This window comes from Amborella trichopoda, chromosome 10 (assembly GCF_054954075.1).
Source record: "Amborella trichopoda isolate Santa Cruz 75 chromosome 10, AtrichopodaSantaCruz75HAP2 v2.0, whole genome shotgun sequence".
Classification (NCBI taxonomy): domain Eukaryota; kingdom Viridiplantae; phylum Streptophyta; class Magnoliopsida; order Amborellales; family Amborellaceae; genus Amborella; species Amborella trichopoda.
In genome coordinates, this window is record NC_142345.1 from 36,976,016 (window position 1) to 36,998,684 (window position 22,669).

At 36.3% G+C, this 22,669-nt stretch overlaps 2 protein-coding genes across 5 annotated transcripts; one reads left to right on the forward strand and one right to left on the reverse strand.

Annotated features, from left to right (window-relative positions):
• The first annotated feature begins 2,673 nt into the window (after nt 1-2,673).
• Nucleotides 2,674-11,580, forward strand: LOC18427592 (Acyl-CoA N-acyltransferases (NAT) superfamily protein). Its single transcript, XM_011622600.3, has 2 exons — nt 2,674-3,802; nt 10,987-11,580. Exons 1-2 carry the CDS (start codon nt 2,835-2,837, stop codon nt 11,228-11,230), a joined length of 1,212 nt encoding a protein of 403 aa, XP_011620902.1. The 5' UTR covers nt 2,674-2,834; the 3' UTR covers nt 11,231-11,580.
• A 2,274-nt stretch (nt 11,581-13,854) lies between these two features.
• Nucleotides 13,855-22,110, reverse strand: LOC18427591 (Protein kinase superfamily protein). 4 transcript variants are annotated; one of them, XR_016042967.1, is made up of 7 exons: nt 21,023-22,110; nt 20,699-20,883; nt 18,124-18,322; nt 17,849-18,012; nt 17,624-17,728; nt 14,561-14,679; nt 13,855-14,453 (listed from the first exon to the last, which is right to left on the reverse strand). XR_016042967.1 is itself a non-coding variant. In XM_088849919.1 (7 exons), exons 1-7 carry the CDS (start codon nt 21,090-21,092, stop codon nt 14,229-14,231), a joined length of 1,071 nt encoding a protein of 356 aa, XP_088706045.1. In that variant the 5' UTR covers nt 21,093-22,110; the 3' UTR covers nt 13,855-14,228. The 4 variants fall into 4 exon arrangements, 2 of the variants coding, with proteins under 2 accessions (XP_088706045.1, XP_088706044.1); XR_016042966.1 differs by having other exon boundaries at nt 18,097-18,322; nt 21,023-21,910; XM_088849919.1 differs by having other exon boundaries at nt 14,561-14,683.
• Nucleotides 22,111-22,669: the final 559 nt, after the last annotated feature.

A 22,669-nucleotide genomic window follows, 5' to 3' on the forward strand; every position in this document is an offset into this window, starting at 1 on the left:
GGACATATTTATATTTTTATTTTGTATAATTTGAAATTTAAATTCACTATTCTTAATAATCATTTATTTCATAATAAATAATATATTTGATCTAAAATGGTAAACTCATGATAATTATTCAATAAATCCCGACTAAAAAGACAAACACGATAATATTCTTGTAATACAACTCACAGATAATATCTCGATAATGATAATTGTCAGTAAAGATGAAAGCATTTTTTTACGGGTGTGATTTCTATAAAGGTTGCACCTTAAACAATCCAATTAAGGCGCATTTGCAAATTTTATTATAACATGTAATTTTGATGTAAAAAATTCTTAGGATTATCTGAAAAATCTATTTTTATCTTTAATTATAAAATTTTAAACTCCAAAAACGGTCAAAATCAAGTAGATCTATAAACATATGAAAACTTTGAAAATGAACGGTCTAGATAATGTGTTGTAAGATGCATTATTTTTGGGACTCTTAAATTTTTTTTTTTCCCATATTCATACATCTCGAAGTTGAGAAGTTTCCATAATCATACATCTGGAAGTCGAGATGATCAATTAGAGAGCTTTCCAATATTAAAACAGCCTTTTTTGATGGATTTTTGAGGTACATCGGTAATTCTACATTTTAAAGTTGTAACCTTATACAAACTTTTTCCTTAAAAGAATTGACTGACACAACAAGGGAGGATATAATCAACAACATGCATATTTCGGCCAATCTAAAGTAGAAAGGTAGTGGAAAGGCATCAAACTAGCCCTACCAAAGAGTGGTTGGCCGAAATTCATTGTTTGCAAAACCGACCAGGTTGACCTGGACCCGAAAGGGTTATCTGGAACTGGCCACTATGCATGGTTGGTTTTGGCAGGTTAGCCAGGAACTTAAAAAAATTTCAAAAGAAATTATAAAATTTTTTAAAAAAGGAAGTTCATTTGTAATTGGGTTTTTAATGTCTTTTATTGTTTGAAGATTGAGAAGTATTTTGGCCATAAGTACTTTTTTTTAAAAAAAATCCCTTCTTTTTTTATTATTGCTAAAATAGCCTTGGGGACGAATTGATTTTGTAAAATCTATTTTTTTCACTACTTCTTTTATCTCATTTGGATGTATTACGTTTAATTATATTTTAAAAATATATTTTTATATTTCTTGTGATTTTTTTATTTTTTATTTAATTTTTAAACCTTTTTGAGCCCGGATGGGACTAACCTAATTAGGGGCAGTTAGCCGGACTTGGCTCATGGCTAGGTTCTTTCTAAGGTCGAGTTTTCTAACACTCCTAAAATTAAAATGTGATGGTAGCTCGATGGAGGAGATGGGCTTGGACTGTAAGGGGTTTGCTTAGAGACGATTCTGGCAAAGGTACTTTTCTTGCTCGTAGCGCTTTTCTCCTTGCAGATTAAATGAGGTAGAGATGATATCGCTAAGGATAGGGGCCGTTAGCCCGAAAGACACACATATCAAAATAATTATTGAAGGAGACTTTGCAAATGTCATTATTGGTGCTTAGATCTTCGTAACACTCCGTGAAAAAGGCATACAATAATAGATGAGATTCTCCTGCTGACGTTGACTAGGAAAATCATTATTTAAAGAAACTTAAGAAATGTAGATCCTTACAAGGCTCCATGGCGTACCGGATGAGGTTCTCCATCTGATGTTGACTAAAGAAGTTATTTTTCAGCATATTAAGAGGGGGAAGAATAGTGATGGAGATCACTTAGCTGGTTGAACTTTAAGAGTGATGGCTAGTTCTGTGATTCTTTTTGGGTATTTGAGGTTCTGAGTTCATGGTTGATCTACTTGGATTTACAATGAATGGACGTCCATATGTTTTCTTTTTTGTACTGATTTTACCTTAGTTTTTGTCAACCGTACATTGAGCTCTTTGTAGATTATGATTCTTTAAATGCTTGTGAAAATTCTAAAAGTAAAATTGAAGTAAAAAAAGGATGAAGTTTTTATAAGCCTTAGGCATTATAAAAACAAAATAAAGCCTCACCTCAAATCCACATCTAGAAAGTACTTTCGGCAACAAAAATCTCCATAATAGATCTAAATCAATTTACAACACCAATAATAATTTGAAACTCAAAAAATAATGCGGAACTTGCAGGTCTATGAACATTTATTTTTAGAGTGAAATAGACAGTCTAGATAATTTTTTATATACAATTTTTAGAGTTGAAAGTCCTATCCTTTTTCACAACTACTATGTTCAAGCTAAGATGATCGATGTAAAGCTTTTCCAATGCTTGAATTATAATTTTTGATGAATTATAAGGTGAAGTTTTACTTATTTTGATGAAGAGCCCTATCAAACCACATCACCGGAAATAATGCATCTTTTAACGTATTTTTTGCCTGTCAATTTTCAAGATTTTAAAATTTTTATAGAATGGCTTGATGTACATTATTCTTGAAGCTTTAAAATTTATCATTAGATATAAAAATATATTTTAAAGCTACCACAAAGATTTACACTATTGAAACCTTATTTCTTGGCACTTATTTGAAGGTGCGCTTCACTTTGATTGTTTAGAGTGTCAGCCTTACACAAACCGTGCCCTTTTCCTTTTGCTATTAATACACTGGTTTTGGCCCTTTTGGTTTGAACCGTTAGGCCCATCTAACAAACGAAAAAGGGTCAAATATAGTGGGGTTACTGGAAAACCGGATATTTCATGTGTTGGATCCTATACGAATCTAACTACCGTGACGAAGAATCTAACTGAGACGGCCCACCATACGCAGGTGGGCAAATCTTCTTTATCACACTTCGTATTTCCCTCTTACTGAACAGAGTGGGCCACTGTTTCATTTTGGATTTAGAAGCATGGCCGCAAGCTGCTGTCGTCCCTTTGAGTCAGTGTATCTCCATTTCTGTCCATCTCACTCCCCCAAATGTTCTTCTCCTTCCCTCATTCATCTCTCTCTTCTCTCTCCTCCAAAGATTGCTCACTTTCTTCTCCACTCCCACAACCCATCTTCTCACTCCTTCCCTGCAACTTCAGAGTTCAGCCAATCTTTAACCACCCTTTCTTGCTCTTCTTGTTCTGATTTTGATTCTTCTGAGTCCTCTTTTTCAGATTTTGATTCTTGCGAGTCCTCTTCTTCATTTTCTGACCCAAATCCCCTATGTTCACCTTCCATTCAAGCTTCTCTTAACAACCCAACTCCTGAATCATCTGATTTTTCTGATTCCTCTTGTTATTCTGATCCAAATCCTCAATGTTCATCTGCAATTCAAACTTCTCTCAACAACCCAACTCCTGAATCTTCTGATTTTCCGTATTCCTCTTCTTCGTCTGACCTGAATTCTCAATATTCACCTTCAAATCCCACTTCTGTAAAAAACCCAGCTCCTGATATCCTCGAACTCAAGAGGGCTGGTGGTTTTCTTGATGAAATGGACCTGAAAAGCCTGCAGTTATTGGAGGATTTTCTATATATCCATGAATTTGATCATGGGATTTTGCAGGTGAGGGTCATGGATGCCAGAGAGATGGAAATGACTGTTGAATTGCTTGCTGACTCATTTGCAGAGACAATGTGGTCACCCTTTCGTTATGTGCCATTGTTGAGAGTGTTAGTGAGACAGCATTTGATGGAGAGGAGAGCAGTTCTCCCTCATGCTGCGACTCTTGTGGGGTTTTATAGTGAGGAGGGTGGTGAATTGGAGCTTGCAGGCACTGTTGAGATCTCGTTCAATGCTCGAGGGGCCAATGCTATCCCCCCAACACCGAACCCACCTATGAATTCGCCCTATCTCTGCAATATGTCGGTCAAGAAACAAGTCCGGAGGTGAGTTGATGGACCATAGGTTTGGTGGCAGCCTATTCACCGACTTTATTCAACTGTTGTCTCTATTAAAAAACAGAAAGAAAAGCAAAATAAAAGAAAAGAACGAGTAGTAGTTTCTTTTTCTGATTTTAAGAATATTAATGTCTTTTGTCGTTTTCGGTATTATAATAATGATCATAGTGGTCTTTTCTGGAATGGATATTCAGATTTTCCTTTTCCTGAATCTTTTTGCTTTTCTTTTCTTTTTTCTTGTTCCTTTGTTGTAGTGCGTGGTGGGTTTCTTATATCAATTTGGGTGAAAATTTTTGTTGGTTTCGTGTTTGGCTACTTGCTGTTGTAAACTCTTTCACCTGTATAATTTTGTTCTTGATGACTATCTGATTTTTTTCCGAATTATAAAATGTTAGTGGTCTTATTGAGAACATAGGATTTTGTGATGTTTATTGCATTTTATGGCGTTTATTAAAGAAATGGACTACTGGTTGCTCTGTTAGATAGTTTTCCTGTTTGCCTGTTCAAAATTGTTTGGGATATAAATTTTACCTAGTTGAGCATTTCTTACTCTTATCTAAGGTATGATTCCTAAATTGGTTTTAATGTAGTGCATGGATGTACTCCCATGCAATGTGTTGAAGATGAAATAAGAAAGTTTTTCTGGTTTTCTTGGGTAAGTCCTTTTTCTTCTCATCTGTAATGAGATTCTTATAATTCATGAATTATGAAAACATTGTGGATGGTGGAGCTATGCTTTTCGCTTGGTCTTTTTTTTGGTGGGAGAAATAAGGAAACCTTTCAGATGTGTAAACATGGGAATGGCTGCTCCAATGATTCATGGACAAATGAAGAGGGTGTCACACAAGAAAGTTTGGCATTGGGGGAATAGGGTAAATATTTTTTTGGGTAAGTGTATACGGTAAGTTATTGAAGAAAAAATACTGCATGAAAGGCTCATATTTCTTGATTGGAGTACAACTCGTTGAATGCTTCTTGAATATATGACAGTGAGAAGGACAATGATTGTTTAGTTTGAATAATTGCCTCTGAATATCTACCTCAACCTGAAGTGTTTCACAATTCTTCTTGAGCTCGTCACTTTGAGTAAAATGAACGTATGCTGCTAACTCCCCTTATAAATGATTGAATATAGAAAATTGAGAATTCCTGTTATGTGTTAAAATGGATCTCCCATTTTCACATTATATCCTTAGGCCCTACCGACTCCACTCTCTTTAAGGTGATGCTTCCTTTTTGAGGACAGCAGAAATAAGCAATTTGTTCAGCCTTTCCCACAACCTCATATCATCTTAATGGCTGCTCTGTGTGTCAAGGTTGATCTTTGATAATGTTGAAGCATTCAATCCATCCTTATCGTTCACCCTCAAAGCGACCACAGACATGAAATAGGACTTCCTATCTAATAGTAATTGACTGAGAGTCTTCAACCACAAGCTTTCTATCTAGTGTAGAAACACTAATTATCACTGAATCGTCCTATCCAGGAGCAGCACTGGTTTTCAGCTATGAAAGGCCATGTATTCTAAGTTCAGGCTATCTATGGTTAGTTGTCTAGTATTCATCTGATGCTTTTAATATTAGGAGATGAGTTTTGTTTTAGCTGGGGACCAGAACTAAAAGTTTGGCTTGAATTTAGACTTAATTGTCCATGAAAAAAATAAAAAAATTGGGTGGATTTCAGCTGAAATATCAAATTCTATCCAAAAGTAATAAATTTTCCTAAAAGTTGGATGGACAAAGAGGCTTCAGCATTCATCAAAAGCTGTAGATGATATTTTCTAAGCTGTTTTCTAAGAAATTGGTAAATTGATAACAAAATTTTTGGTAAAAATCACTTACTATTTGTTAAGTATTTAAATTTCTGAGAAGCATGGACTGCAAAATATTGGTTTGAATTATAAGAAACTGACATTAGGATTGTTAGAAAACCAAACCGGGTCCAAGAGACATCGAGGTTTAGTGAAATGTTATCAAAACACTTGGCAGCTTTACCTATTTGTGCGGCTTCCCTAAGCACTACCTGACTTTTGCCTGGCAAGTTTGGAGAATATGTGGGCCAAGCCATTGATATTCTTGTTTGATCCTTTCTATCCACTGAAGATCCTACATATCATGACCTCACTACATACTTTTCTTGTTAGCTCTTTTAGAGTCTGGATAGCTTTTGGGTCAAACATTGGTAACCTGACATGTATTTACATACCCAAGGGCTTGCTCATTGGTTGGTCTCTGCTCACACACCCACCAATTAGACAATCTAGGTCTTCAGTATACTGGGGTGTTCTTTCCCATGCATAACCATGTACATGGGATTCTTAAGGTGATTCACTTTGTGGTGAAGAAAGAATTTTAGATAAGGGAAAACTATGATCTTGTCACTAATAAAATGGTTTTTACAAAAATGCTACTGGTGTACAAAACTTCTAATGTTTTTGTCATCCGCTTTCTATATGACAGCTATGCACTTATTTTACTACCCAAAATATCTATTTTCCATCATTAATCTTTCTCCGAGTATGCAGGACCATAAATAAAAAATATTTAGCACTCATTTGTCACACTAGCCCCTGCACAACACCCTATAATTGTCGGGTTCTTGTCAGATCAAGTGAACCATCTCTCTCTCTCTCTCTCTCTCTCTCTCTGTGCAACACATTTTCAGGCAGCTGATGCAGGTTACACAATCTAACCCTGCATGCTTCCACATTGTGTCTCTTTTCCAATAATTGTTTCTTCACCTCTCTCTCCTCTTGTTCAAATGGAATAGCTGTGGATGAAAATCCCTCAAGACACCTGTTCCTTTTTTTAGAATGCAACTGGCTACTATCCGCTAAACTTACTGCTGCTCGTACTCTTTCTGAAATATACAAATATTTACATATGAAAAACTGTCACCATTCTTATCTCACTTCAGATTCCCTGAAATAGAATTCATCTTTCAATTAAGCTTCTCCCTCTGAGGATGAGATGGTTTTTATTCAAATTGTTGCTCATCACCTGGTGACTGCTCCTGCAAATGGTATCTCACTTTTGTTCCCACGTAAAAGAAATCCTTATTGGGTTTTCATATGAAGATGTATCATTTAGTGTTCATTATTTGGAGAGACTAGGTTGGACTGAAGCATGGGGGCTGACGACATATTGCTTATAATAATCGCTTATGTACCTAAGATTTGAGCCAAAATGGAAGATAAAAGAGTGGTGCTGAGATGTTTTACTGTAGTTGTCGAATGGGGCTCAAGCATTTCTTGCAAGTTTATATTGCTTTTCAAGGACAAGCCAAGAATTTTGATTGTGGACTATCACTCCTTTAACAATTACTCAGGGCTTCATGGAACTTGTACAAATTATTTCTGTATCTGCTTCACATTTACATAGAGGCTAATAAGGTCTTAGCTGTCTTTCTCATGTGTACAATTTTTGAAGCTTATAAGTATGGACCCGGTTTTTGTATGCGGCCAAGCCCGCATAGGTAGAAATGCGGGCCCCTTAATAGACCTATTTTTGAGATGAATTTTAAGACTTAATTTTTAAGGACATGTAATCTCTAACATAGAGTTCATGAATATGAATAAATAAATAAATTTTAAAAACTAGAAATAATAATTCTAATAAGAAAACATTTGGACCGTTAGTTTCTATTGTTTTTAGATGGAACACCTTCTTGCATCCATCTTTAAGATGGATGCTTTACGCTTTCTGGACCACATATGTAGAAATGTGGTCCAGCCCGCATGAAACAATTTTCCCGTAAGTATTGAACCTTGAGTACTGAAGTCTTCTAATTTCCTTATCAGTTATGTTATCTTCATTACTCCTGCAGCATCTCTTATGTTATCTTCATAATTTATTTAGTCTTGAGTACTTACTCTTTTTAATTAGTGTTCAATACTTCGAGAATGAATCTTTGTTATGCTTAGAAGTTTCATCTCTTTCTTAAAATAGCCAAAATGCCTTGATCTAATAGAAAATGGCTCAAATATGTGTATGATTTCTGGTGTTAATTATGAGTATTATGCCCCTTTGATAAGGTGGCCTGCAGCCTGCGATCTTCTTTTGTCTGTTCTTTCAAACATTGAGGTGCAAAATGGAAATTCATTTTGTAAGTATGAATTTTTTAACTGTATTTTTAAGTTTTCTTTACCAAAACTTTTCTCTTTTGTACTCGTTCACTTAATTTTTCACTTTTATCTTGCGACACAGTTAACTAACTTCTGATTTGTTTACATTTGGTTTAGACAAAGTATATACAATGGACAACTTCCCATTACTGGTAAAAAAAAAAAAAGACAAATTGAGAGCTCCTTGTAACCATACTAAGATACAACTTTGCATCTGATTCTGATAGTTCCTGGCTACTATGAAGAACCTAGTTACTTGATCTTTGGAAATATGCCCTATGCTCATTTCCATCTAAAACTTTCTGAATTTTAGGACTCAGGAGGAATTCCCTTCAAAAGCATAATTGATCCATTTTGCGGTCCCTTCTATATTTTCCTTTGAATCAACAATTTTGCCAAGGTGAGGTTTGTATAAGGTTGGCTCTTTAAACAATCAAAGTAAGGCATACCTCCAAATGCTGCCGAAAGATGCTGTTTAGTGCTAGAAATCCCTGTGGTGGTCTGAAATTCTATTTTCATCTCTAATTATGGTATTGAAAGCTTAAAAAATAGTGTAGATCTAGCAGATCTGCGAACACTTGAAAATCTTGAAAATGGACAGTTTAGATAATACATTACAAGATACACTATTTTTAGGATTTGAAATCTTTTTTTTTTTTCACACCCATATATTTCAAGTCGAGATGATCAAATGGAGGGTTTTTCGGCATCTTTCCTAGTGAGATTTTGGGGTGCCTTACTTCTATAGTATAAGGTTGATTACTTTATTTAAACTTTTTCCTTTTATTAATGGAACCTTTAACCGTACATTGACTGCCTTTTTTGTTTTTTTTGGTTTTTTAATTAAATGGAGCATTTAACAGTACGTAGACTGCCTTTGTTCTTTAACAATAAGGGCCGTTTGGATATATGGAAATATATTGTCTGTAAACTATATTACAAGCGTAACACATTACTGCGTAATACATTACCTGCAAATGGATTGTCACTGTTTGGGTAGTATTTAGATGCAACTTGGGAAATACGTTGCTACTGTTTGGCTATGTCTGGAAGAAATATGATAAATGCATTACCATCCAAATATGAAAATATGGCTATGTTTGGCTAACATGACTTTGGTTTCAACATGATAATTCATTGGAATAATATGATTGGAACAACATGATTTTATTGTGATAAACCTTATTTTTATTTATTTTTTATAAAAGTCTTTCAAATGTCTCTGTATATATAATTTCAAATAAGCAATAAATTTATGATACCAAAATCAAAATCTTTATGGTACAGGTTAAAAAATAGGAAGAAGTTTGATTAGTAAACTAGAAGGTTTGATAATGTAGTATAAAATATTTTTGAAGCATTGGAGGAGACTAAGAGGTATCTTATTTCAATTTAGCTTTTACTAGTCTCTTATGAGGATTATGTTGTGTGAAATTTTTTATTATGATTGTGTTGTGTAATTTCTCATCGATTACCAATTATTATTTTTGTTTTTATACGAGAGCTGATGGCGGGTTACAACCCAAATTGGGGATAGAGGGAAGTACAAATTTTTTTTATCATGATTGCAGTAGAAAATTGTCCCTCGTCAAGGTGTTCAAATCAATTATTAAAAAATTTTGTTTTTATATTAGAGGTAGATGAGGGCTACAACTCAAATTGGGGATATATTAGAGGTAGATGAGTGCTACAACTCAAATTGGGGATAGATGGATGTAGAAATTTGTTATTATGATTGCAAAATTGTCCTCGTATACCTATTCAAGTCAATTTAGATTCCCCTTTTCATATCGCTATTTTCCTTTTCTACTTACCTTAATAATTATAGAATACAAACATATCGCTACTTTCCTTTTCTACTTACCTTAATAATTATAGAATACAGAGAAAGAAATGTGTTTTAAGTGGGGATAGGGCAGAGAGACACGCGAGATTTCCAAAGATTACCCGTCAACCTCAAGATTACCCCTCATCTTAATAGTTTTTTCACCCACCGCACGTAATGGATTTGGTGATTTTTGGAGAAATCTTGGGTAATGTTGCTTAATGTCTTTCTATTTCCTTACTGTACCCAAACAGTGTAAATGTCATATTTCCTTGTAATGTATGGTCACGTAATAGATTTCCACGTAACCAAACTGCTTCTAAACGACTTAGTTTTTGTCCTTAAAAATTGATATAAGATTAAGGATGCAGTTCTTAGATATAGAACACCACCTTGAGTAGATCTAGCAGCTTCAATCCAAATTATTTTTTGCCGTATTGCTTCCAATTAAAGTCTCTTATGTACTGTTTGGAACTGGGCCGTATTTTCCTCCTACCATTTAGGAGTGGACAAGGGCAATGCTTACTCCATTCCTATATTCATGGGTAACAGACTTCTGCAACCCTGTTCATCCAAAAAATGCTGCCAGGGTGCCCATGACCCTGCAGAGAGAGAAGATTTTTCTCCATTTATGAATAGCTCCCTTTGTTGTTGGAATTGTTTATCTGTCCAATCAGGCCCTTGGAGTTTATGATCCTTTCATGTGGAGGGTTTTCCTTAGGTCATGTTATTTTGCTATGCCATCTTAGTTCATCTCGACTAACAACAATGATTATAATTGAGGGTGACCACTTGTGTACCCAATAATGGCCCCGACTTTCACCTGAAAATAGATGCACCTTATATCTCTAGCACTAGTTCAATGTTATGTGCATCTTCCATCTATTACTTGAAACCCAAAGCCTGATTATCTCTACAAATATTATATTTTTCCTTTATATTTTGGACGCAAAAATATTGGTGAAACACATGAGTTTCATGGGCCATTTTAGCTTTCAGTTCTAATACCCATCAACAGTTCTTAGCTTCACAGGGTTTTATGAGACGGACTGCTTTTATGTTTCTTCTGTGCATCTATTTTTCTTGCGATAATAATTTTCATTGGTATTATTGACATTTCATTTTTCAAACAGAGAATGGGATCCTAGTTTCAGAGAGGCAGTATTGACTTCATGTTTTTACTCCAAATATAGGAGCTTAGAAAGTTTATTTGTCTTTTGCAGGAGAGGTATCGGTTGGCATCTTCTGAAGGCATCTGAGGAATTGGTGCCTCAGATTGGACTGAATGAAATATACTTGCACTGCAGGATGATTGATACTCCTGCTCTCAATATGTATAAGAAGGCCAATTATAATGTAGTAGAAACGGATAATATTCTGACACTACTGAGCCTTCAGAGGCGTAAATATTTGATGTACAAGAAGCTTTCTCCTCCCAAGAATCTTGGTATATTCAGATCGCTCTAGCTCATTTTCCCGTTTCTCAAGTTCTTCTGATATGGACTGTGATCCATGAAACCCATCACACATATGGTGACTCTATTTTGATACAAGCACAGTGTTTGCAGAATAGAAGGTACGAGCTGGAATGTTCGACTCTTGTTCTGCCTGTATGTCCTGCAGTTCCCTCCCTCCTCTCGTTCAAATATAATATTCTTGATTTGTAGATTCAAGATAAGTGTAAATGAAGTGCCTGGTGATTATAATCGCTTCCACGAGCAACTGTAGTATTCTACAAAATAATCCAATGTTTCCTTGGATTGGAAGTTGATATAAGGTTAATGTTGTGTAAATCAATGCAATATTACTTCCGATTAGAAGTGACTGCGTGTTGAGAGAGAGAGAGAGAGAGAATAAATGGATGGATAGAAGTACAAAGCCATGTTTTGTATATCTACGTATCTTGCGTAAAAACATGGCAACTTTTTTTTGATACATAATCATATTTTTCGTAAGAGGGTGAAAACATGGATACACGAAAAAAATTGGGTTATCCAACACATAACTTTGTATAAACATCAAAGAGGTAATACAATATAATACAACTCATCATAATACCATTTTCACGCACTAGAGCTGCTCACTTTATTAAACACAAATAATTCTACCAAACATCTTGACAAATTAGAGAGAGAAACTACCTTAAATTTTAAATATTTAGCTGTCCACTTTATTAAATACAATTAATTATGCCAAATCATCCCGACAAATTAGAGAAACTACTTCAAATTTTAAGTTTTAAAAAGATAACCTATATCAAATTTTAGAGAGAAAAACTACTGAAAAGTTTTAGAGTAAGAGACTATCTCAACTTTTTTAGTGAGAGAAATTATATCAACTTTCAAGTTTTAGAGAGAGAAAGTAATTTAAAATTTTATAGAGAGAATATGGATTTTGTAGTAGACTTCCTCGCATTGCTAGAGGCTGGGATTCTACCTTTTTTGTGGAAGGTTTTTCAAAGTAGATACATTTTATTCCTTGCAAGAATAGTCTTGATGCCCCACATGTAGCTGATATGTTCAAGGAGGTGGATCAGCTTCATGGAGTTCTTAAGACCATTATTTGTGATTAGGATATAGGGTTTGTGAGTAACTTTTGACGAACCCTATGGAAGAAATTTGGAACTCGACTCCAGTACAACAATGCATATCACACTCGGATTCATGGTCATACTGAGGCTGTAATGGAAGTCCAGATAATCGATTGCGGTGCCTTGCAGGAGACAAGCCTTCACAGTAGGATCAGATTCTGCCACAAGCTGAATTTGCCTATAGTAGAACAATAAATCAATCAATAACTTGCCTTTTCCAAATAGTGTGGACAATAGAAAAAAATGATGCTACATTTGGTTTCTCTATCTGAGAAAGAGCAAGCTTGCGATATGCAGAAGCCTTAGCCCAGCACGTTCATGAGGTTCATAAGCAGGTATTGCAAAAGCTTCAAGAAAGTTACGACAACTACGAGGTAGATGTTGATCAATATGGGCGAGAAAAAGAGTCTAATGAAGGTGGTTTGGTGATGGTGGAGCGCTTTCGTGGTGATAAACTCCATAAGCTCAAATACAAAAGATTAGCCCATGTCGTATGCGCCAGAAGATTGATAGTAGTGCATACAAGTTTGAGCATCCAGAGGGGTATGTGATCTCTCATATCTTAAATACCATCTTATCTATAGGAATGTCATGGAGATCCTGTGGATGCAGAGATCACTGAATGTAAAGTGCAAATGCAGAAGAAGGTTGGTCAGAAGAACCAGAAGGTTCTTGATATTCGTGCCACTACTGCCAGTAATTCTTATAGCCAGTATTTGATCCAATTAAAAGATGTGTAAGAGATTTTGTGGATTTAATAGTTGATAATAACTGATGAAAAAGCATAGAAGAAGTTCACAGGCGCTTTAAACTCAAGGGCGAGTTCTCTCTAATCAGGGGAGACTGATGCAAGCCGATTATGCACAATGCTTAGATGTGGTTTTCAACCTAGTTCATGGGTCATAAGTAATGAAGAAGCTCTCATCATTATAGGGCTTAAGCTGCCATTTCAAAAATAAAGTCATAACAAAATTATAATATTAGAGAGACATGTTACGCCTACACGATTAAGACATCCAAATAGTCTATAAATAGAGGTCGTGTTGAGGTTTCTTTTAAGAATTCCCTATTGTTTTTTGAAATTTTTCACCCAAAAGCATTTGTTTGTTTGGAATTCTATTGAATGAACATAACCTGTTGAAGCTAGGCTTGTGAGCTTCCACTAATTTTAGTCAATACATTATTTTTTGAGCACTTTTATGCTATCCAAATTTCAACTAATGACCTCTATTCATTCCTAAGATATTTATTCTTCAAGCAAATATAAAGTACAAAATTTCCTTATCTAGGTTGAATGCTTAGTTTAGGCAATATTCACAATATTTCATCGTCATCGTCGAAACCTTCTCCCAACTAATTGGAGTTGGCCACGAATCCTGATCCGCCATTACGCTCTATTAAAGGTCATACCCTCAATGAGACCATAAGTTCCCGTATCTTTTCTCGCCAAGGGCATAAAGATACTTCTAACTAGTATTTCACCATAGTGAGTAAATGCACATTTTTCTCCAGAAAGACCATATAATATTATTTACTTAAAACGTTATTCATACCTTCAGGTATACCCAAGTGCTCCAAGGAAATGGGCATCCCCACCATGCAAAATTTCCAAGGCCTTTCATAGGGAGGCCAGCTTTCTCCTTTATTTTCCCTCTTTTGGGAGAAATGGTATTAAATCATTGGGGTTTGGCCTTTTCACTCAAATGGCCAACCCATGATGTCTTCTTACTTCTACAGATCTATAGCACAAGATCCATGGTTTCTTTGGTGATATACACCTGAATTTATGTTCTTAGCTAAACAGCTGAAGGGTATAATTAAGATAGATTAACTTGGTACAGGTTGAATTTGAACTTCTACAATATCTGGGAGAACTCAGAGAGCAGTTTGCTTGCCAATGGCTTTGGCATTTGCTAGAAGTATGAGCTGCAATTCTCTCACGCATTCCAACATGGTAGGCCTCTCGCTGCTCTCTATACGGACACATCGAGATGCTAGGTTTGCAAACATCGCAATAGACTCCAGTGTGAAGGTGTTTTTGTTTATGTTAGGATCGATCACTTTACGTAGCCTTTTTCGGTCATTGAGCATATGCCTCACCTGGAGAAAAATGATCAGTGTTTCTCAACCGATCAGTACCTAAATACCAATCAGTGATCACAGAGAGAGAGAGAGAGAGAGAGAGAGAGAGAGAGAGAGAGGCTTGCCAGTAATACGAGATTCTGATCAGTCTGTCCCTGGTTCATGTCAACAGCTCTTCGACCAGTTAAAAGCTCCAAGAGTACCACCCCGAAGGCATATACATCACTTTGTAGAGTGAGTTTTCCTGTCTACACCAAAGAAGAAACAAGAGATGCAGGTCCCTTCAAATAAGAGTGCAATATTTCCCAGTGGTAACTAATTAAAATCTGTATCCAATCTACTAACACAATAACCAAACAGTCAGCAGTTAAGATTATCAAGGTACAAGTGATTACTAGGCAATAATCAATATTATCAGAATTCAGAAACAACCTGGATATAGAATCCCATAAAAGTGTCCAATCCAGTTTTTCATGTTTTTTTATGATATAAAAGTAGGGATTGCATACCATGAGTCTATTTACTATTGTTACAAGGCGATCACAGTCACTCTTAGCCATTAATAGTTAAATTGGATGGCTTGGGGTGTCATAAAGTTAGAGATTTTTTTTTTTAAAACTTTAAGTCTAGTAAATGACACACTTAAACCACCTGATTTAGAATCTAAAAGACAAAGTTGATTGTGACCTCCTTGTACTAATAGTAAATAGTCTCTTTGTATACTTTTCTATTGTGAGGATTTGTATACCATGAGGCTATTTACCATTGTTACAAAGAGGTCATAATCACTCTTAACCAATGTCAAGTTGGATATTTTTTTTATAAAAGTAAACTTTAGAGATCAGAAAAGGAAGATAAATAAGGACAGTGAATAACATAGTTCACCACATGGCTGCGTGAAGCCAAACTAAGTCTCCTGGCATCTATAAATACCACAATCACTCTGCACTTGGTACTTACATGGCTATATTATAGTACAGTTTCTCCTAGTCATAGACTTCTAGGGTGTGCAGCATCTGTATTTTAAACTTAAAAGGCACACAAAAAATTTGGGGCCTTAAAAACTGGACTAAATAGTTAGTTGTGACCATCTCCTCTCAATAAAAACTTGAGCTCGACAGCTGTGCCACTGACCAAGAGAATAGGCACTCAAGCTGGTCAGACTACCCAAGGACAGCTCTAGCCGGCATTTAAGCAATTCCCATCATTCAATTGGATAAGATAGGCCAGGACCCAATTCAAATTGCATCTCAACGTACAAGTCGAGTCAGGTTTTGATAACATTGAACTCCAATACGCACGTAATATAGGCTGTTTTGCATGTATGTGTCGCACATAGGTCGGTGCCTATTGCTTGCGAATGAGTGCTTAGCATGAAACTTTTCTCCAACTTTATAGGCCTCAAGTAATTCCTATATTTTTTTATGTGGAAGTTATTGTGCACATCATATGAAGGTTAAAAGTTGTTTGAATTGTAGGATTAGCTGTTATAAAAAAATAAGGTCTTTTAACCACCGCCACGGAGAGAGGGGATCGAGGGAAGAGAAGCTTTGATTGAAAATAGGCTAGACAAAGATAAACCCTCTCCCACCTGAGACTGATGACTTGAGAGAGAGAGAGAGAGAGAGAGAGAGAGAGAGAGAGAGAGAGAGAGAGAGCATGAATCCATCACATGACAAAAAAGAGGTGCTCATATGAGGTCCTCAGTGTGAGCTGAACCAGCTCTCAAGGAGAAATTTGCTTTGCTTACATACGCTTAACTCTGCAAATCCACCCCAAGCCAATAAGCTCCTCTGATCTTTTGTATCAAAAGAGGTAGTAACTGCTCATTTTCAAGAGCTCAACAATGCCTATGAAGTCTTATCAAACCCCAAAGAATGACTATGATATGACTCATCACTTACAAATTCTCTTCAGATTCAAACCCTAACTCAATCCCTAATTTGCACCCAAATGAAAGATATAAGCCCCAGCTTTTTGGTGGATAAAAAACTCCTAAATCAGTGGAACTCAGAGATTCCAATGAGAACTGCTTGAGACTTGGGAATCACCTGAGTCGGACTGTAGAACCAACCGGTTCACTGCACTGAACTAGATAGGTTCGTTCGAAGGGGGCGAGTCCCTGGTTTGGAGTTCTCCACAACCAGAGACCAGCCGATTCCCAGCAAGTAAAGAGATTCCGAGCCCAAGTCACCTATTTTTTAATCACTGCCTTAGACTACTAAATAGTAGATAGTAGCACATGCTATCCCATAAACAGCATAAAGAGTATGCATGAGGCTCACACATCCACTAAACCATCAAAGCATCCTTCTTAGGTGGAAGTTGTTTGGAGTTACTGTAAACTGCCAGTTAGACCCTCAGCCATCAGCCTCTTCCTTGTAAATAATATAGGTTAAGGGCTTGGGCTTATACATAAGACCAACATAAGAAATGCAACAGAGAACCACAGGGGACAAGACAGAGCCAAACTCTCCATGAGAATAAAAGAGAGGATGCTTTGTGCGTCTAGAACTTGCTTACTCCAACCTAAGTAACGCACATGAGGTATAGAAGATACTGGGATGGACAGGCAGAACTAGTTTACTTCCTTCAAACTATAACAACATTAAACCCATTAACATATAGAATCAATAGAAACTGGTTTAGACGATAACCACACTACTGAACCACGATCAGAATAAAGCAAGAAAGTTGTAAAAGAGACCAAATCAACTGAAACCAGTATAGAATATGACCTCCCTCTATACATTTAAAAACACATTGCAAGATATTTTCAAGTAATAATGGGAACTTAAGAGGATCATATCACGCTTGGTTGATCCTTGGAGAGGTTTAAATGCTTCAATAATATCCAAATTATTTACAGTAATGAGAATAAGGAGATTGGTTTTGAATAGGATCAGTTTTGAATTAACAACCAGTGCCCGTATTTTGTGAAAGATGCTGAAAAAGCAGACCAATTCAAATATTTGTTTATTATCAGATAGGCATGTTACAAGTTTCCACTTGATTCAAGCACTGAAATCAACATTTCAAGTATAATTCGTGGCAGATTGCATCAAGTTATAACTTGTGGCAACCAATTGTTTGCTTTTCTGCATTTTCAGCATTTCAAGACAATACAAGAATTAAAATAGCAATCAATCACAACAATTAAAAAATCAAGAAAGAAAAGTTACTAATACCGCTGTATACTCCGGATCAAAATATCCAAATGTACCTAGCACCCTACTAGTCACATACACTTCCTGGCCTTCAGGGATGAGCTTGGCAAGGCCAAAATCTGAGATCTGAGAACCAAAGAAACAGTAAATCATGAACAAAATCTATGACATAGAATTCACTCAATTAGATTTTCAAAGTTCTTATTACAAATTTCTTAATAGTAGCCACAGTAAGGCATTAAATACCTTAGCCTCAAAGTTCACATCTAGAAGAATGTTGGTTGATTTGAAATCTCTATGGATGATGGGAATGCCAATTGTTGTGCTCGAGTGGAGATAGGCAAGGCCTCTGGCGGCACCCAATGCAATCTTGAGCCTTAGAGGCCAGTCCATCTTAGTCTCAGTAATTCCTGTAATAAGGTTATTTCATTTTCTCATAAGATTTTGAGGAGGAAAAGACGAATATATCACTGATCAATCTATACTGTATTTACTTTGCAGGGGAAGGCTTGAACACCAACCATTCAAATGTGATTGTAAGTTCCCATTTTGCATAAACTCATAAACCAAAAAGCGATGCTTTCCATCTGCACAATACCCAATTAGGGCCACCAGATTTGGATGATCTAGCCTACTTAAGATGTCAACTTCTACACGAAACTCCCTTTCACCATCAGCCTCCCTAAATGATGGTAGATCCATTTTCTTTACTGCAACAACCTTCAAGAAAACATATAAAAATAAATAGCAGTTAAATCATTATCCCAAAGTCATAATTTAAATGTTGAACCCATCTTCAAGGCATAGGCTCATGCTTTTCACATTCGAAATTGATGGAGTAAAAAACACTACAGAGTGCATGGAAAAGAAATTGATCCAATTGATACCTCCGAGTTCTGCAATCACAGAACACTAAACATGCATATTTTACATTATAAGTTAACAAAGTTTAAAACATTTTAGGATTTTAATGGCACGAGAAACTATTCCACAAAAAAATATAAAAATATCTTAGTATGTTTCAAAATACAAATAAATAAATAAAAGATGCTAACATACTTAGGAATCATGTTTGTGCCCCATGCCGCACCAGCTTTGCGTCCTACCCAAGGTTGGTCAAGGCTGTAAATACTCCCGAGTGTATGATTGTTGGTCTTATGAACTGGCCCACTAAGTGTAGTTAAACAGCCTAGAGAGGCACAACTTTGTACAGGGACTTCAAGTCCCTAGTAAAAATTCCATCAGTAAGGGAGTCCTGCATGCTTGCCTAGCCCACAAGCATTACATTAAACAAAAGGGGTCTAACTGTAAATGAACATCTTCAGAGTGTTATATATGTCTAAAGATGGAAATAGTTCCCCTACATGTGCCTAAATCTAGTATCTTTCCTTGGTAATATAAACTGCTTATGCCTAAAACCTTCCCTGTAATGAACGGCACAGAATTGAAGGTGTGTTTGCTAAGAAAATCAACTTAGAAAGAGTACATAATGAACATCAATATATTCAAATATAGTTCAATGGAGGAACCATTTCAAATTGAACTAAACAAACAAGGGTGTTTATTGATAGTCTTTCTTCTTCTTCTTTTTTATATTTTCGGTTCTCTTTGTTCAAGTCCCTTGTGAGTTTCTTTGGTCAAGTCCCATGTGAGTTTCTTTGTTTTACATAAATAATATATATAAGGAGAAAAGTTTATTTAAGGGCGAGGCTCTAAACAATCAATTTAGGGTGCATCTCAAAAATCCACTAAAAGAGGTTGTTTTGAAGCCCAAAGATCCTCAAATTGATCAACTCGACCTCAAGATATATGGACATGAGAAAAAATGAATTTCAAGTCTTAGAAATAGTGCATCTTGTAATGACTTTCGGATCATCAATTTTCAAGATTTTCAAGTGTTCATAGATTCGATCTATACTACTTTTGAAGTTTGAAATTTTATAATTAGAGATGAAATTAAATTTTCAGGCCATCAAAAAGATTCCCAATATTGAAAAAGCATCTTTCGACAATATTTGAAGGTGCGCTTTACTTTGATTATTTAGAGCCTCGGCCCTATACAAACCACGCCCTATAGATAAAGAGCATCAAAATTGTGCAATAAAGTCCAATGCTCGTGATGGTAGTGTGATGCTATACTTCTCAAGTTGTCCAGGGTTCAAGTCATGCCTTGGTAGGATCACTAAAGCCATTTGGACCAAATTGGACCGGCTGGTTCAATGCATAACCGGTGAACCGGCTGGTGGTCTGGATATTGGACCAACCAGTTTACCGGTTGAAGCTCCTCCACGGTTCATTGACTTTAACCGGATGGGTTTTGGCACCTGTTCACCAGTTGAACTGGCCGGTCCAGTCCGGTTCTCACATCATTGGTAATAACAACGATAATAACTCAAACTACTCCTAAAACACCCATGTAAATTACAAGCAACTGCAGAACAATATACAACACACAATAATGACATAGCAACAACTGTAACCAAGTGTTAAACAGCATAAAATTATGCTATATCAAGAATGTACTTGATCCCTAAAAAAAATGGCTTATGCAACAAAGATCTTGAGGCACATGGAAAATTGGCCCAATAACTATCAATATCGTTTACCGGTTCAAGCTCCTCCACAGTTCATTGACTTTAACCGGATGGGTTTTGGCACCCGTTCACCGGTTGAACTGGCCGGTCCAGTCCGGTTCTCACATCATTGGTCATAACAACGATAATAACTCAACTACTCCTAAAACACCCATGTACATACAAGCAACTGCAGAACAATATACAACACACAATAATGACATAACAACAACTGTAACCAAGTGTTAAACAGCATAAAATTATGCTATATCAAGAATGTACTTGATCCCTAAAAAAAATGGCTTATGCAACAAAGGTCTTGAGGCACATGGAAAATTGGCCCCAATAACTATCAATATCGTTAATATACTGTAATTCTAATCTCCATTCATGGTCAGTACCTTAATATCGGGGTAACTCACACATATGGTTTTTGCGGTTAACTAGAAATCATATACTATTTCATGTTTCTTTTTCAACTTATATCCATCATGAGCGATCTTATTTCAGGGACTCAACATACCTGACCAGACTTGAGGATTCCTTTATAGACACGACCGAATCCTCCTTTTCCAAGCAGATTTCCCTCACTGAAGGAACATGTGGCTTCATCCATTTCCTTGTAGGTGAAAACCAATGGCACAAGCTTCCGCTTAACAGCGGGTACTTGATTCTCAAGCTGCCAATGCTCAACAGGTTTGTAAACCCCTTAAAAAGAAACACTTTGTAAGAATAAAGGAATTCTCAAAATTTTAACATGATATTAAGAGAAAAAGAATGTAATTCAAAATGATTAAGAGAGAAAAAGATGAAACAATCATGATAGAAAGGAAACAAAATCTCTCACAAGGATCATTCTGGTCATGGGATCTGCTTCTTCTCCGTTTGTTCCACGCCGATACTAATCGAAAAGGCATAATTAACAAGCCTCAATAACCAAATTCCTCGTCGAGAATCAAATAAAACACCTAATTCGATTACAGATCACGCCAACTCAAACAATTTCCATAGAATGTACTGTTTCTCTGTGATTCCGTTGAAATTCAAAAAACCAGTAACCCATTAAAGCTAAAAACCCAATCCATTATTTCAAAGGCCATATTCCATGAAACCCAAAACCCAATCTATCATTTCAATATCCACAACTCATCAAACCCAAACCGAATTCAATGATATTGATACCCAAGAATCCCAATTCACCATTCCCAATATATCGCCTCACAGTTACTTGCCGTGAAGATTGGACTCTGCATACTGAAATGTTCATGGAAAATTGCAGAAGCAAGGAAACTCCATGAAGATAGTGAGGCCGCTTCCAGTGAAAGGAAAGGAAGGGCTTCGATTTTTGGGGTGCCAAGATTGGGAAAGTATTGAATGAAAGAGAGACGATATTCCCATGACAAAATGTGATGATGGCGATGATAAGAGAGAGATGTTGGGTGGGTTGAAGGGCCATTTTCAGTCGCTTTTGCCACTCCCCACTACGCATCACGTTAGGTGGAGTCTATGATTTACAGATACGAAATACCCACAAGCCAGCCTCGCTGGTTCTTGTTGCTTTTCCTGTGAGGAAGATAACCGGTCGAAAAACCATTTGAAACTCAATGTGCACATGCCGTGGTGGATTTCTCCATGCAGAATCGTTGCTTGAGATCTGTCTAGCATTTTTTTTAAAATCTAAAAAATAAAAAATATAGCAATCTATCTACTACATTTTATAGCTAAATTACAAAATAAAAAATAAAAAATCCGAGAACCAAACTTTCTATGCCTATTTAATTAATTATTTATTTATTTTTATTTTTCTCACTTTTTTTTTTTCCAAAATACACTTTTTATGCAAAATACTTCCAACCAAAATAAAAATAAAAAAATAAAAAAATATCTAAGCGACCTTCCCTTCCTTTTACCTTACCACGCCATGGGATCCGGCACTGGAAGTGACGTACGGCAGAAGGGTTTTGGCATTGTGTAAAATGCGGCAGTCAAGCAATAGGGCTTTGGCACTGTATAAAATGCAGCAGTCAGGTAATAGGGCTTTGGTACTGTGTAAAATACGGCAGTCAAGTGACAGTTGGTACTGTGTAAAATACGGCAGTCAAGCGATAGGGCTTTGGCACTGTATAAAATGCGACAGTCAGGTAATAAGGCTTTGGTACTGTGTAAAATACGGCAGTTAGGTAATAGGGCTTTGGCACTATGTAAAGTGTGGTCCGCAGCGTACGGAGCGTGTTATTACGCTTATGAATTGTCATTAAGTGACACGATCTGGTGCGTAGAGTTTCAGCCCCTTGGGCTTTATAGGCGTGGGCCTCTATTCTCTAGCATTGCTTTGTCAGATTACCCTTCGTTAGGCACGGATTACCTTTCGTTAAGCAGGGTAGGCATTGTCTGTTTTGAACATACGACTCTAGGCGTACTTGAGGGCTCCGGCATTGTGTAAAATACGATCCGATGTATCTGAGGGCTCCGACATTGTGTAAAGTATGGTCTG